Source organism: Conger conger, chromosome 1, assembly GCF_963514075.1.
Source record: "Conger conger chromosome 1, fConCon1.1, whole genome shotgun sequence".
In the NCBI taxonomy this organism is placed as follows: domain Eukaryota; kingdom Metazoa; phylum Chordata; class Actinopteri; order Anguilliformes; family Congridae; genus Conger; species Conger conger.
The window spans coordinates 18,127,102-18,141,337 of NC_083760.1; the positions used below are offsets into that span (position 1 = coordinate 18,127,102).

Genomic DNA, 14,236 nt, shown 5'->3' on the forward strand with positions numbered 1-14,236 from the left:
GGGATAAGAAGTTACAAAAAAATTTTTTTTTGACTAGCTTTAATGTGACTCACATTTTTATTGGTTGAAGGAAATTACTTGTGCAACTATTTTTTGATGCATGTCTTATAACCGGCGGCATGGATGGTGCAGTGGGTAGCCGCCTCACAGCAAGGAGGTCCTGGGTTCGAATCCCTGTTGGCCGGGGCCTCTCTGTGCGGAGTTTGCATGTTCTCCCTGTGTCTGTGTGGGTTTCCTCTGGGTACTCCGGTTTCCTCCCACAGTCCAAACACATGCAGGATAGGCTGATTGGAGAGTCTAAATTGCCCGTAGGTATGAGTGTATGAGTGTATGAGCGTGTGAGTGAATGGTGTGTGTGCCCTGTGATGGACTGGCGACCTGTCCAGGGTGTATTCCTGCCTTTCGCCCAATGTATGCTGGGATAGGCTCCAGCCCCCCTGCGACCCTGTTCAGGATAAGCGGGTTAGGATAACGGATGGATGGATGTCTTATAACTTCGTAATCAAATATTGCAAAAATCTATTCTTAAGGAGGAGGGAGGCACTGAAAAATCACATTTTAATCACTTTCAGATTAACAGAATTTCTTCAATGGAAGAAAATGGTTCCCTGTATAAATTAATGTTATGCTTAGGAGAAAATATGCAGTCTATGAGACACAGTCACACTACCATCCAGATACAGGTGTGGACACTCCCGGACATGGTAATATTGAGCAAACAGGTTGAGCAAACAGGTAAACATAGTGCCTGCTAGAAAAACACAAAACTTGTGCATTTTTGTGATATATTATTTTATTGTATAAAGAATCAGAAAAGTACAACACAGGGAATACAAGCAAACAAAACAAACAAAAAATATTTTTAAAAAATGTAATTACACTTTACAGGCATTTGGGCATACAGCATATACATAAAAATCCCTTGACAAACCATTGATGGTGGCCCAAGCAATCTCTCCATAGAGGACTAAGACCAGACAGACCTATTCTCCTCAGCTCAGGACAATAATACTGTAACAGCTAGTGGTTAGCCCCTCTATGGTAAATGTGCTTCATTTTAGTACCCCTTCAATATTTCAATCTTTTTTTTTTTACTGACAAAATTATTGAAGGTTTCATGACTGCAAGCATGACATACAGTACAGGTAAATTCTCATTGGACCGGAATAGCTTTATTTACAGATGGCATGTCATCTACAAATGAAGGTGTGCTAGCATTCCAGACAGATTGAGTTTCACTGAATGCCCCACTATTTGAAAATCAGGAGCTTTAATGTCCATCTACTGCAGGACAAGTGTGTGGTTTGTCGCAGCCAGGTTGAATGGTAGTGAAGGCGTACCTGAGGGCACTGGAGAATCTATGAGAGGGAACCTGAAGGCTTTGAAACCGCAAGGGAGTCACATAACCACGTGGGGCTCTGGCGGTAAGAGCAGTCGTCTGGCAGTCGGAGGGTTGCCGGTTTGATCCCCCGCCTGGGCTGTGTCGAAGTGTCCCTGAGGAAGACACCTAACCCCCAAATGTTCCTGATGAGCTGGTCGGCACCTTGCATGGCAGCCAATCGTCGTCGGTGTGTGTGAGTGTGGGTATGAATGGGTGAATGAGAAGCATCAATTGTACAGCGCTTTGGATAAAGGCGCTATATAAATGCCAACCATTTACCATTTTACCATCTTGGCAAAGATCATTCCACGATCTTGGCGATGCACTCTGGAGAAGAAGGGCCTGGTGTTCTGGGAGATGACTGAGTTTCGGATCTCCGACAGGCTCTCCTTGATCATCTTGATGTCGGAGATGGGAAGGTTGGTTTTTAGGTGGAGCAGGTCGGAGATGTGGCAATCACTGTAGGTGTAGGAGAGGGACAGAGGAATAAGTAGGTGTGATGAGGTAAAAATGTTCCTAATAAAGTGCTTGGTGAGTGTATGTTCGTTTCTTATGATCCTTTTCAAGAAGATAGTGGAAAAAAGAATTTTGTATTTTCAAAGCACAAATTAAATGAATTATATTTAAATTGTTCTTTCACTATTAATAATTGTATACCAGATGCGGATGAGGGTTTATGATTTTTTCTACAGGAACTATATTGTAACAGAGTGATGGCGTCACAGAAGAGACGAGAACATGAATAATCGCATGAATAAGTTGGTGTAATAATGAAAAATGTATATTATGTTCCTAATAATGTGCTCGGTGAGTGTATATGTTTTTTCAGTAACCACAATAGCCTTCTGGACTATTTCTGTGTACGTGTATAAGTGTTTGTGTGTATGTGTGTATGTGTATATTTGTGTGTGTGTATGTGTGTGTGTGTACGTGTATGTATGTGTGTGTTTGTGTGTATGTGTACGAGTATGTGTGTGTATGTTGTCGTAGGTCAGTGTTAGCTTTACCTGAGGTCAGGGCAGTACTGAGCCAGGTTTACGATATCCAGCTGGATCATGCTTGGGTCCTGTGTCTTCAGAACTTCAGCTATATTTGGGAGAATCTCACTCAGCCACTCTTCTTTAGATCCCTGTTTGAAACAGACAAAGGGTTAGATGTGGTGCTTTTTAACCCTATCCATATTGCCCCCTTCTGGTTGAGTCCTCAACATCTCAAATTACTGATGCATTCATATTTATAACATACAACAACTGCAACTTAATTAAAAAATATGCTGGATTGTTAAAAAGACTAGCGAGAACAGCACTTTAGATGCTCATCAGCATTTTATTTGCAAAGGACAGCAATAAAACAGCAGTCTTTCCCATGCCATGCTCACGGTTAACAACCATCACCTCTCCACAGACTCATACAAAAAAAAAAGGCATATTCTAATAATCCTTGATATTATTTCTCTATGTCAAAAAATCATGTTCCAATATAAGAACAAAATATATCATTCAGATGTTGCATGAATAAACACATATTTCCAGTTTGGTAGAAATACAATTATTGCATAAAGACATATTTATGGGACTAAGTATCCCACCTGGTTATGAAGCTATTAGTGTTTTCTGTTGAAGTGTATTTTGTAATCTGTTCAGCCATTTTCGAGAACTATATTTTTTCCGGGACTATACCTAAGCAAATGCCATATTGAACTACTTCTTGTTGTTGCGCAAATGCACTGCTCCATCATTTCAGTACCAAACTAATGTAAAATGTGGCAAGGGTTTCCTACCATTTCCAACAAGGTAAGAAGTGTCATATTCAGGTCATGGAAATTTTAGGAATATTGCTGTATTCACATGGAAGAATGAATAAGCAGACCTGCGTCTGTTGCCTCAGAGCAAGAAGGTCCTGAGTTGGTATAAGTTGTGTGCATGTATGTACGTGTGTGCATTGCTCTGTTCTTACCTTCTCAGTGAACAGGGCATGTAGTGCCTTGCTGTCCTCACACAGCAGCCTGGCAGCTGCCTCCTGCTGGCCTTGATCCTTCAGCCTCAGCTTCTTCTTCAGCAGCCTGTACACATACTCCACCATCACATCGCCATGCAGCCGGCCAACAAACTCCTGTACAAAACATGCACATGCAAAGACAGGGATGAGCTAAGCACAGAGGCCTTTGAGTCATTCAGTACTAGGGTGGAACCTGAATCTGGAGGAACTACATTCCTTTATGTGAAGGGAAACTATTACTCTGCATGGAAGGAAATAAATACACTCAAAATACTTTCATATTCAGTCCTGTATTATGGCTGATGTGTACTGAATTCAGGGTCCTAAAATCAAGCCATACATAATTTTGAACTGACTATTTTGTTTTAATAACAACCTATGAATCTAATTAAGTCCTCACTTCAGCTCAATGCAGAAACACTGTGTCATCTGATCTGCAACAGTGAAAAGGAGCCTCAGGCCAGGTCAATGGCACTGTACCTCAAAGCAGCTGGTCTTCAGATCGCTGCACTTCTCAATGTGTCCCATCAGTGCTTCTAGAAGGCCGTTCATGACAATGCTGTTTTCTGTGAGCCAGGACTGGGTGCCCAGCTTACGGTACCATACCTGGGGAAAGAGCTCCGTTTAGTGTGTACCAATTCCTCTTCAGTCGAAACATTGGTTTGGATGAACCCAAAGATAAACTAGAAAATGAAATACAATCCACCAAGTTAAAACACATTCTGATCTTTGGATGAAGATCTGATGCTTCCTTAACAATTTGCAAATGCAATAATAATATGGCCTCCATTAATAAAGTACATGCAGACGAAGCAATAATAATCTATCAGAACCTCAGGAGCCCCCCCGCCACCACAGACACATACACTTTATTAGGTTTTTTTTAATACTTATTAAGTCTTCTGCTGCTGTAGCCTATTAGCGTTATTGTCACCTTCCTATCAGCTTTGACCAGTCTGGCCCTCCTCAAGTGACCTCTCTAATTAACAAGGCGTATTTGCATTTTCCTGAAAAACCACTGCTCACTGGATGTTTTTTTTTCCACTGTATTTTTGGTGGATATTGGAAGTCGATATTGGAGGTGCATGCTATAGGATGGTGTAGCATAGTACCTTCATATCTGCATGTATGATCTTGGAGAGATACTGGTAGCCACAGTCTTTCATGGCGTTCACGAGTGATAAGCAGCATGTTCTCATCTCTTCTGTGAAGACATCTCTCTCTGTCACAATATAGGTCCTATAGGAAAAAACATAAACCCTCATTAATCTGGTATACAATTATTAACAGTGAAAGAACAATTTAAACAGAATTCATTCAATTCTGAAAACTATCATAAGAAACAAACATATATAAAGCTATATCTGATCACAGTGACCGCAGCACTGTGTCTTTACAGAAGCATGTTCCATACATTTCAATTTACACTAACTTAATTTTAAGGGTGACCAGAGTTGTTGTTTTTTATTTGAAATACAAGTTAATCATGCAAGTAATGCTGTCAGTTACCAAGGAATGTATGACTAATCAGAGACAGGAATTGTTCCACACCCCCACCCCATCCCAAATGAGGATTGCAAAGTGGACAGTCCTAAAATGGCCATTTGTCACCTTTGTCACATTGTAATACGAGGCTTGGATTATCAGCACTGTAAAGCAATGGCTTTCATATTTTCACAACTGTAATTACCTTTTTACTGGTTTTATTTTTCAATATACACTCACTATTTATTAGACTCTTTTTTTTTATTTTTTTTTGCTTATGGGTGTCTTCTGCTGCTGTAGCCGAACCACTTCAAGTTTTGACATGTTGTGTGTTCAGAGACGCTCTTCTGCATGCCACTGTTGTAACACATGGTCACAACAACTATTGTAACTACAACTGAACCTTCTGACCATGTTTGCATGCTTTTATGCATTGATTTGCTGCCAATTAATGGCTAATTACATATTCACATTAAAAAGGTGGTGTACAGGTCTACCTAATAAAGTGGCCACTGAATGTATATATTTAGTTTGTGTTCTGTGATTTTATTGTCTGTAATTTCTACAGTATATTGTCTGTCTGCAACCATGTTACAAGTGCTGACACTATAGAAAAATAGGTTCAGGTTTACTGCAGACAGTGACGTGAACATTCTGACCAATACATGCAAACAATTAATTTGTGCTAATTGTCATATCCATTTAGTTACTATCATGTTTTACAGTACATAAGATCAGACCCCATATTTGTACCTTACCAGCTATTTAAAGAAATATAACATTCCATCATAATGATTAACCAGTATTAATAAATTGTTTGTGTGTTATAATTAAAGCAAACAAAAGTAATTATCTTACTCAAATTGCTCAAGGCTGGCCAAGTTAGCTTTTATCACTGCCTTGGTGTTTCCATGCTTTCCTTTCAGAAAATCTTCCAGAGATTTCTTATAGCTGCAAACATGAAAAATTATTATTTACATCATCATCAATTATCTTCTGTATGTACATGCATTGAAACTGACAACTGACAGCAATATGACAATTGACATGATATATTATTCAAATAGCTTGCACTAATGCTACTTATAATAGTCAGAACTTGACATATGACATAATTACAATAATGAATTACCTCCGTAGGAAATCCGTCAACTGACACATGATTGGCTGGGCTTTGTCCACCTCACCCAATACATTCCTTGCATGTTTCATTGCGCTATCAACACACTGCCAAATAAAGAACCAAGAACTTAAGAAAATAACCTTCACTGAATGGTAACTTAAAGTTAAAGTCCAAGTCACATGCAGGTTTAAAAAGAATGATTTCACCTCAGTCACAGCTCTTGCAGCTCAGCAGACATTTTAAGGGAAATGCATTTGGCTTATTAGGTCCACAAAGCATGGCAGAAATCACAAGCACATGCAATCTATGCATACAGTTCTATACTTAACAAAAGCAGTGCATGAAGGGATTGCATTTCCATACCTGTATGACATCGATGGAAATGGGACTGTAATGTCCTTCTATAAGCTCGGGCTGAGCTCCACTCAGCCAGGCCTCCTCTTGTTTCCTCAGGGCAGTGGAGACAAATTTCTTAACTTGTGTCTAAAACAAGCAAACCGTGTTCGTCATTGGCTACATCCTAACTGTCAGCCTTTTCTGATGTCATTTTTGAGCTTCTCTTAAAAATGGTTTGCTATGTCTAACATAAGTCACAATACAACAGAGTAAATGACATAACTGACACAGCAAAATTGACATTTGTATACTTTTTCATAGTCGTTTTAAATAAAATGAACTTTGTTGGGTACTAGTGTTCCACGAGGAATATAGATAAGCTATTCTTCTCATTTTTGTGAGGGAGTTTTGTCTAAATATCTGGCAGATTCTGAGTGATACAGTTTCTTTACCTCTTGGTCTGAGAGATACTGCTCCTCCAAGACTCTAGCCACCGCCACAGGCAACAAATCTCCAAGCGATTTGCAATTAATCTTCCCTTTGAGTTCTTTGCTTTTTAAAATGTCACTGAAACAGAAGCATCAGAAAACAACAGAAAACAGAATGGTTGTGATTTAATCATAGATTTGACTGCAGCAAATGTGCCATACATTGCCTTTAAACTACCCCATATTCTTCCTCATACACACCGAATTAAAGGAACATCATAATCAAAAGTCTGAAAATAGAAAAAAGGATCTTGCAGATATTACAAGTTTGTGAGTATCTTAGGTAACATCCACTTACTTTGGATAGTAATTATTCACCCAGGTCAGGAGGTAAATACAGTCATCTACAACCAGTTCATAATCGGCAATCTCTGTTAAACGTTGAGAAAAGGCTTGATGATATAGTCCGGCATACACACTGCAGATGTCAAACTCCTCAGGGTAGCAGTTCTGCAGCTCCCGTGCCACCTTCAGCAGGTCCTCCTTCATCTGTTTGCCCATCTTGCAGATATCCCTCTTCAAGGAAGACATGTTTCCTTCCACGATCACATTCGGTTCTTCCATCCGTTTCTCCACCATCTTCTCAAGCCGGGCATCATGCATTTGTCTGCACTGCCTGGGCCTCCATTCAGGGGCCTGTGTCTCTGGTTTCTTCCCCCACCTCCTATCCTGCTCCTCCTCCTGCTGGATGCAGCTCACGGCCGACTTCAGGCCCTCCAGCTCCTCTGCCCCAGCACTCAGTGAAGAGTCCACTGACAGCCACACCTTCTTGAGAAGGGACTCATAATCTCTCTTCAGTTTTTCCTTGTTTTCCCCACTCTCCTTCTCCTCCTTCCCTATTTCCCTCCCAAACAGATGCTCCTCCTGTTGGATCAGCTGCTTTCCAGCCTGGAAAAGATGGCCCTGCTGTAGGTTCTCCTCAAAGGTGAGACCAAACGTTGGTGGAATGTCGATTTTAACACCAGCCCCATTAGTGGTTCCTTTGGGATTCTTCTGATTCCTTCTAAATAAGGATTTTAGGAAATTGTCTCTTTTTCCAGTTCCGTCTGTTCTCATTCTACCTGTACAGAATACAAATGACATTTGGCATTCATTACGGGACTTGACCAGAGAGTGATATCTTAAACACACTGCAACTATATAGATTATTCTGATATATATATAAATCTAATAGTAGGCCAAATAGTAGGCTAAATATAACACTCTATGACTAATTTAGAATGTAATACAGGTATATGGCTTGGTTTGCAAATCGCACCTGCTATTGATTATCCTTACAACAGACATGTATAAATCGTATTTTACACACGTCAATGCATACAAGTGCGGCTATTAAAAGTACATTTCAGTTAGTTTTAAAACAAGATAGAAAATATATATATATATTTGAATTACGATTTTTAACAAAAAAGCTGTCTATAATCAAAATGTATCCGCACAGCAAGCTTCGTGCGAATGAACAGCCTCGCACGCTGAAGACATAATAGAATAGAATTACCGAAACAAATTCTTCCCTCACGTTAGTTAATCAATTACGACTATATCGTCTAAATAGTAGACGGGATTTCCTTGGTCTGTGTGAGTTCAAGGTTATTTTATAGCCTGCAGGTACAAAAAAAAGAGAAAAAGGCGTTTCCGACCCCCCGCACTTTTTTTTTTTTTACCGAAGTCGATTGTTTGACCTCACAGGGAAGTTCCCAATCCCAAGGATAGCTACCTATGAACTTAATTTAGAATACTACATTTTTACCGGGAAAATGCGACAGTAAAGAGAATGTGATTGTTTCTCCCTTAGTTTCCATGTAGTTCTGAAAATAGAACCAGCGAAGAGATTTGTTTGGCCGCGTGAGGTCCGCATTTCTCGGAGAAACCAGTAGGTATTGTCGGTGGGTACCGATATCATACGTGAGTAGTTATCCAAAAATTACTTGCCTGGCGGAATCACTGGTGTTGTTGTTTTGGGTGGGAGCTGCAGTTCTTGCAAATTTACATTTAAGCGCCTGGGAGTATGGATCTAAACACTGACTCCTGTTCAACCGTAGATACAGTAGGTACATGTTTCCTTCTATAAATCTGACAATATTATACTCTGGAGAATTCCTCCAGTAACACTGCGGATACAACCTTTGATTTTATTACTACCACTTGTGCAAAAACTTTGTAAACAACGAATAATGCGTGTTACCGCCTGTCATATATCATAATTCCATGATCCATGCCATGACCTAAACTTTCGCCGAAACAATGACAGGGTTTTCTTTTCTTCTGGGAAGGGGATCAGGGAAAGCCTGTTTGCGCACTTCCTTGCTAACGGACTTTCCATCTGATAGTTCTGTAGGTGATTGCTTCCTTCCTTTATTGTATTTTTTTTCATCCATAAGGATTAAATGGATGAATACAAGCAATATGTCTATATACACTCATTGAGGACTTTATTAGGTATTTATTAGATTTTTTTTAGACTTCTACTGGTTTAGCCTATCTACTTAGAGTTATGATGCTTTGTGTGTTCAGAGATGCTCTTCTGTATACCACTCTGTTGCTATTGTTATTTGCGTTACTGACCTGTCTGGCCACTCTCCTCTGACGTCTCATTAACAAGGCATTTCTGTCTGCAGAACTGCTGCTCACCGGATTTTTTGTTTTTTGCATCATTCTTTTTAAAATCTAGAGACTAGTGTGTGTGAAAATCCCAGGAGATCAGCAGTTTCTGAGATATTCAAATCACTCTGTCTGCCACCAACAATCATTCCACGGTCTAAGTAACTTAGATCACATTTTTTTTCCCATTCTGATGACGCCCCTGACCTGTGTCTACAAGATTGTATGCATTGCCCTGCTGCCATACAATTGGCTGATTCGATAATTACATTAATAAGTAGTTGTAATAAAGTAAAAAAGTTCCTAATAAAGTGCTCGGTGAGTGTATATAGGTACAGTGTGTATTGTCAAATGTTTTATAGTTCTATGTTATATGCCTTAATACAAACCTGCAAATAACACTTGGACTCTTTGAATCATTAGACTTGACTTGATATCAAGAAGTCAGAGAAATGGCCACATATGTTAAATACAAAATTATAGCAAATATTATTGTTACAAAAATCACACAGTCATTGTGTGTATTTGCATATTTTATAATAATGTTTCCATTGTTTGGTCATTCAAACTCAAAATATTTTTTTAGGATCAAATGTAATTTAAGAATAATTTTAAAGAATTTTTTATGTTGCAATGAATGCCTCCTAAAAATGGCATTAACATTCTGTGAGATGTCAGGGTTTTTTTTTTTATCTCTACAACATAACTTTTTAATTGTTTAGAGATTATCCAGTTCAGTAAAACACTTGACAGAAGCCAGTCCCTTCAAGTGTGAATTTCTCAGCAGGTTAATTTAATGTTTTAAACAGGTGAAATATCTATAGTAATGTATAGCTCTGCATAACTACTTCAACATTAATATGTCTGTCTCTGTCACCAACTGTAGTTGGCTTGTGTCTTACCTTCAGTATTCCTCTGTGAGGAACACAAGAGGAACCGTCTCCAGAACTTCATGTCTGATGAGCAGCCACCCTCACAAAACTAAAGTTGTAATCTGCTCCAGGGGCTGATTTATGTGTCTAGTGCGTTTGTGGGTTGCTTTGTAATATACTGTATGTGTTCAATCATGTGACCCAGAGGGGCACGCTAAACTTTCTGAAGGGAAGATCCGTGTCATTTTAACAAAGGGTGCATTGCAGTTCCTCATTAAGTTTATTTTCAATTTTATTCAATTGGGGAAATTAATCTATTGCCCAACAGTGATCATTCTTGGTAATACCTGATGTACAGAGTGTTACAACTGCATTAATACTTAAAATATCAGGATTTCTTTTTATATTGTGAATTGATTTGGAAAGTGATTTGAGTGTCCTCAAATACGTTTTTCCACCATGGGGCAAACTTCTGCTTTTGGTCTCTGATCTATCCTTCATTCTATGTTTAGCCTTTATTTTTCCTTGCTAAATGTTTAGCCTTTGTGTTTCTTCTACAAGCTTCTCATCACTTGCTGCATTCCACGGCTTGTTTTCACCCTGAAATTCACCATGAACTGTACAGTCATTGCATCAGAGGAGTACTGTGCAATGCACACAGAGCAAACAGACTGCACAGTCCAGAAGGCCTGTTCCTATGTGATGATCTTGGGAAAATCTACCAACTGAAACCCTCCATCATTGAGTGCAGCTCTGGCCAATAATGCACTGCTCTGTAGCTCAATTCCTACCACCACCGGTGGCACTGCTGACTCGGCATAATTATTGCATTGTGGCCGGCATAATTGCGTATGTGTATTTTTTGCTTCATATAGTAGGTGAGTAGTTAGCCACTGAGTTTGTACTCACTACCCAAAGGCATATTGTCAGGCATTTAACTTTCAAGGCAAGGCAGCAGCCTTAACTGACACTCCTTTCCACTCCACTGACACTGAAGCAAATCTCAGGCAAAGCATTGCTGGTGTGCCCAGTTTTGCTGTTAAACCCGCTCTACGAGAAGCAACAAAACTGAATACCAGAACTCTCACGTTCACCTCATAGATGATATAACATTTATCCACAGCGACATACACAAGCAACCATTTTAGGGTTCTGACAGAGTGACATAAACATTTCAAGGTTTTTAGGCCAGAAGTTCAGTTCTACATTTTGAGAAATGTCTTCATCTTATTGAAATAATTTTGAAGTGCTGAGAAGTGTTGGCAGCCTCTTTGGAAATGAAGCAGTAGCTTGCGGGAGTTGGATCGGATGTAGCTTGACCTGCTTGGCACTGGGAAATTCCTATACAGTCTGACTGCATTTCTGGGAAACCATCCGGGCTGCTGTTGGCTGCTGTATAACAGTGATTCCCAAACTTGGTCCAGGGCTCCCCTTATGCGTTCTGATTTCCACTCCAAACGCAATTACAATCCTCTATTTCTTGTGCATTTTTCATAATTAGATGCTTTTCAGGTTTTTAACGCTAATTTATTCTCTTGAACCACGAAAAGAATAAAAGTCCCATATTCACATTGGGCCTCATGCAAGATCATGTTTGCATTCTTAGCATACATTTCTCTTACTTTTCATACAAGTGTGCCACGTCGGATTCAACAAATGCACATAACGATAAACAACTGTCCTAAATGAAGATGTTATAATACAGTATATATGGCAGAAATGAGAGAAACCTTGTCTTCTTTCTCCTAAACAATCCACTGAAATACGTTTTTGAAAACATTTGAGGCAACAAATAAGTAATACAGTTACTGAATCTTGATTCATATTTGATCTGCAATGCCTAGTTTGAAAGTTTGATCTGAGTTCGGTGTGCCAGGCATACCATGCTAATATGCACTGTAGGCTCTTGTTTACATGACTCCTAACGACAGGCCAGGACCACTCTTAAATGTTGTTCCTAGCTAACGAAAATCTTTAAATAAGAGAAAATTGACGAATGTTTATGAATGATGTCAAGTTCTCTTACAGTTGAGGCCAAAATTATTAGCCCCCCAGGAATTATGAACATTTTCCTAAAATTCTGCCCAATGCTTGCATTATTGCTAAAACTTGATATAATCAAAAATTCACCAGTGCTATTTAGTAGCTTTTGGTACATTTTGGAATGTAATATACATTTTTAGGCTTGCTTTATATCAAATATAGTGAAAATGGGGTGGTCAAAAATATTAGCCCCCATGTGCATTTTTGCTTTCAAAACACATACAATCAACCAATTAGCTTTCAAACCACACCTGTGCAGTCAATTAGCTTCCCAACAACACCTGAGCATTCAATCAGCATTGAGCTTTACTCACTTACTCACCATGCCAAAGACAAAGGAAATCAGTCTTGAGCTCAGAAAGAAGATAGTGGAGGCTCATAATAAGGGGGAAGGCTATACTACCATTTCCAAGAGTTTTACAGTGTCTAGAACAGCTGTACGTTGCATCATTGCTAAGTACAAGGTGACAAATTCTGTAAGAAACAAACCTGGGCGTGGTCGAAAGCGCAAGATTTCAAGAACTCTGGAGAGGAAAATAGTCAGAGATGTCAACAAGAAGCCCCGGACATCTGCCAAGATGATTGTTGCTGACCTGGCCTCTTCTGGAGTTAATGTTTCTAGGAACACAGTTGTGAGGGCTCTTCATCGTGGTGGGCTTCAGGGCCATCGTCCCAGAAGAACCCCTTTACTCAAAGAGCGGCACATCAGAGCCAAACTGAGGTTTGCCTGTGAACATTTGAAAGGTAAAGATGAGTTTTGGAAGTCTGTCCTTTGGTCTGATGAGACTAAACTGGAACTGTTTGGGCACATGGATGTTGCTTATGTTTTGCGAAGAAAGGGCGAGGCCTTCAACCCTAAGAACACAGTTCCCACAGTTAAACATGGTGGTGGGAGCATCATGCTGTGGGGCTGTTTTGCAGCCTCAGGCACAGGGAGCGTTCGGGTGCATGGCATCATGAAAAAATAAAATTATATTGACATTTTGAGGGATAATATGAAGAAATCTGCTCTTGATCTAGGCTTAGGTCGTCGCTGGGTCTTCCAACAAGACAATGATCCAAAGCATACCTCAAAATTGGTCCAACAGTTCTTAAAGGACACCAAAACCAAGGTCTTGGAGTGGCCCGCACAGAGCCCAGATCTCAATCCTATTGAGAATCTGTGGCGGGTGCTCAAAGTGAATGTCCATGCTCGGAAACCACGCAATTTGGACCAGCTGGAACAATTTGCAATGGAAGAATGGGCCAAAATCCCTCAAGAGACATGTGCCAACCTTGTGAAGAACTACTCTAAGAGGTTGTTGTCAGTTGTGGCCCAGAAAGGGTACACTATTGACTATTAATGGCCAGGGGGCTAATAATTTTGGCTGTGTCATTTTTGCCTTTTCTTGTTTCAACTCAGTGCATCAATAAAATATTCTAATCAAACTGAGTGGGCATTTTGTCTTTGAAATTTTGGAAACAAACAAACAAACTATAAACACTTGTTGTTAATGGTCATTTCCATGGAGAAATCAAAGGTTTTGTCTGATTTCACAAGGGGGGCTAATAATTTTGGCCTCAACTGTAACTTGTTTTTTGGCTTGCAGATTCTGATCAGCAGTTGTTTCAAACTTGATGCATAGCCCATGAAGCTCCCAGATAACCTTTCAAAAGGGCGAACAGCTCACTCCATCTAATTTCATAAGGGCAGTTTATTTGGGTGTTGTGGTTGCCTTGCATGTGTGTGCTCTGTGTGCACAGGTCTTCTTCCCAACCGTCACTGACACACACCACAGTGAACTGGCAAAGCAGTTACAATTTACTTAGATTACCTGTTGTAATTGTACAGAAAACAGGAACAGATAATACACCATTTCCTCATGATTTTCTCTGAAATTGATATTAGGCAATTTTATGAAAATGCATA

The 14,236-nt window shown here is 39.7% G+C and overlaps 1 protein-coding gene across 2 annotated transcripts; it reads right to left on the reverse strand.

Moving 5' to 3' along the window:
• Positions 1 to 827: 827 nt before the first annotated feature.
• Positions 828 to 10,445, reverse strand: LOC133141005 (tumor necrosis factor alpha-induced protein 2-like). 2 transcript variants are annotated; one of them, XM_061261351.1, is made up of 11 exons: positions 10,315 to 10,445; positions 7,110 to 7,872; positions 6,776 to 6,890; positions 6,351 to 6,470; positions 5,997 to 6,091; positions 5,723 to 5,815; positions 4,492 to 4,618; positions 3,860 to 3,985; positions 3,338 to 3,493; positions 2,389 to 2,510; positions 828 to 1,840 (listed from the first exon to the last, which is right to left on the reverse strand). In XM_061261351.1, the coding sequence occupies exons 1-11, from the start codon at positions 10,364 to 10,366 to the stop codon at positions 1,657 to 1,659; spliced, it is 1,953 nt and encodes a 650-aa protein (XP_061117335.1). In that variant the 5' UTR covers positions 10,367 to 10,445; the 3' UTR covers positions 828 to 1,656. The 2 variants fall into 2 exon arrangements, with proteins under 2 accessions (XP_061117335.1, XP_061117343.1); XM_061261359.1 differs by lacking the exon at positions 10,315 to 10,445 and adding an exon at positions 8,310 to 8,371.
• Between the last annotated feature and the right edge of the window lie 3,791 nt (positions 10,446 to 14,236).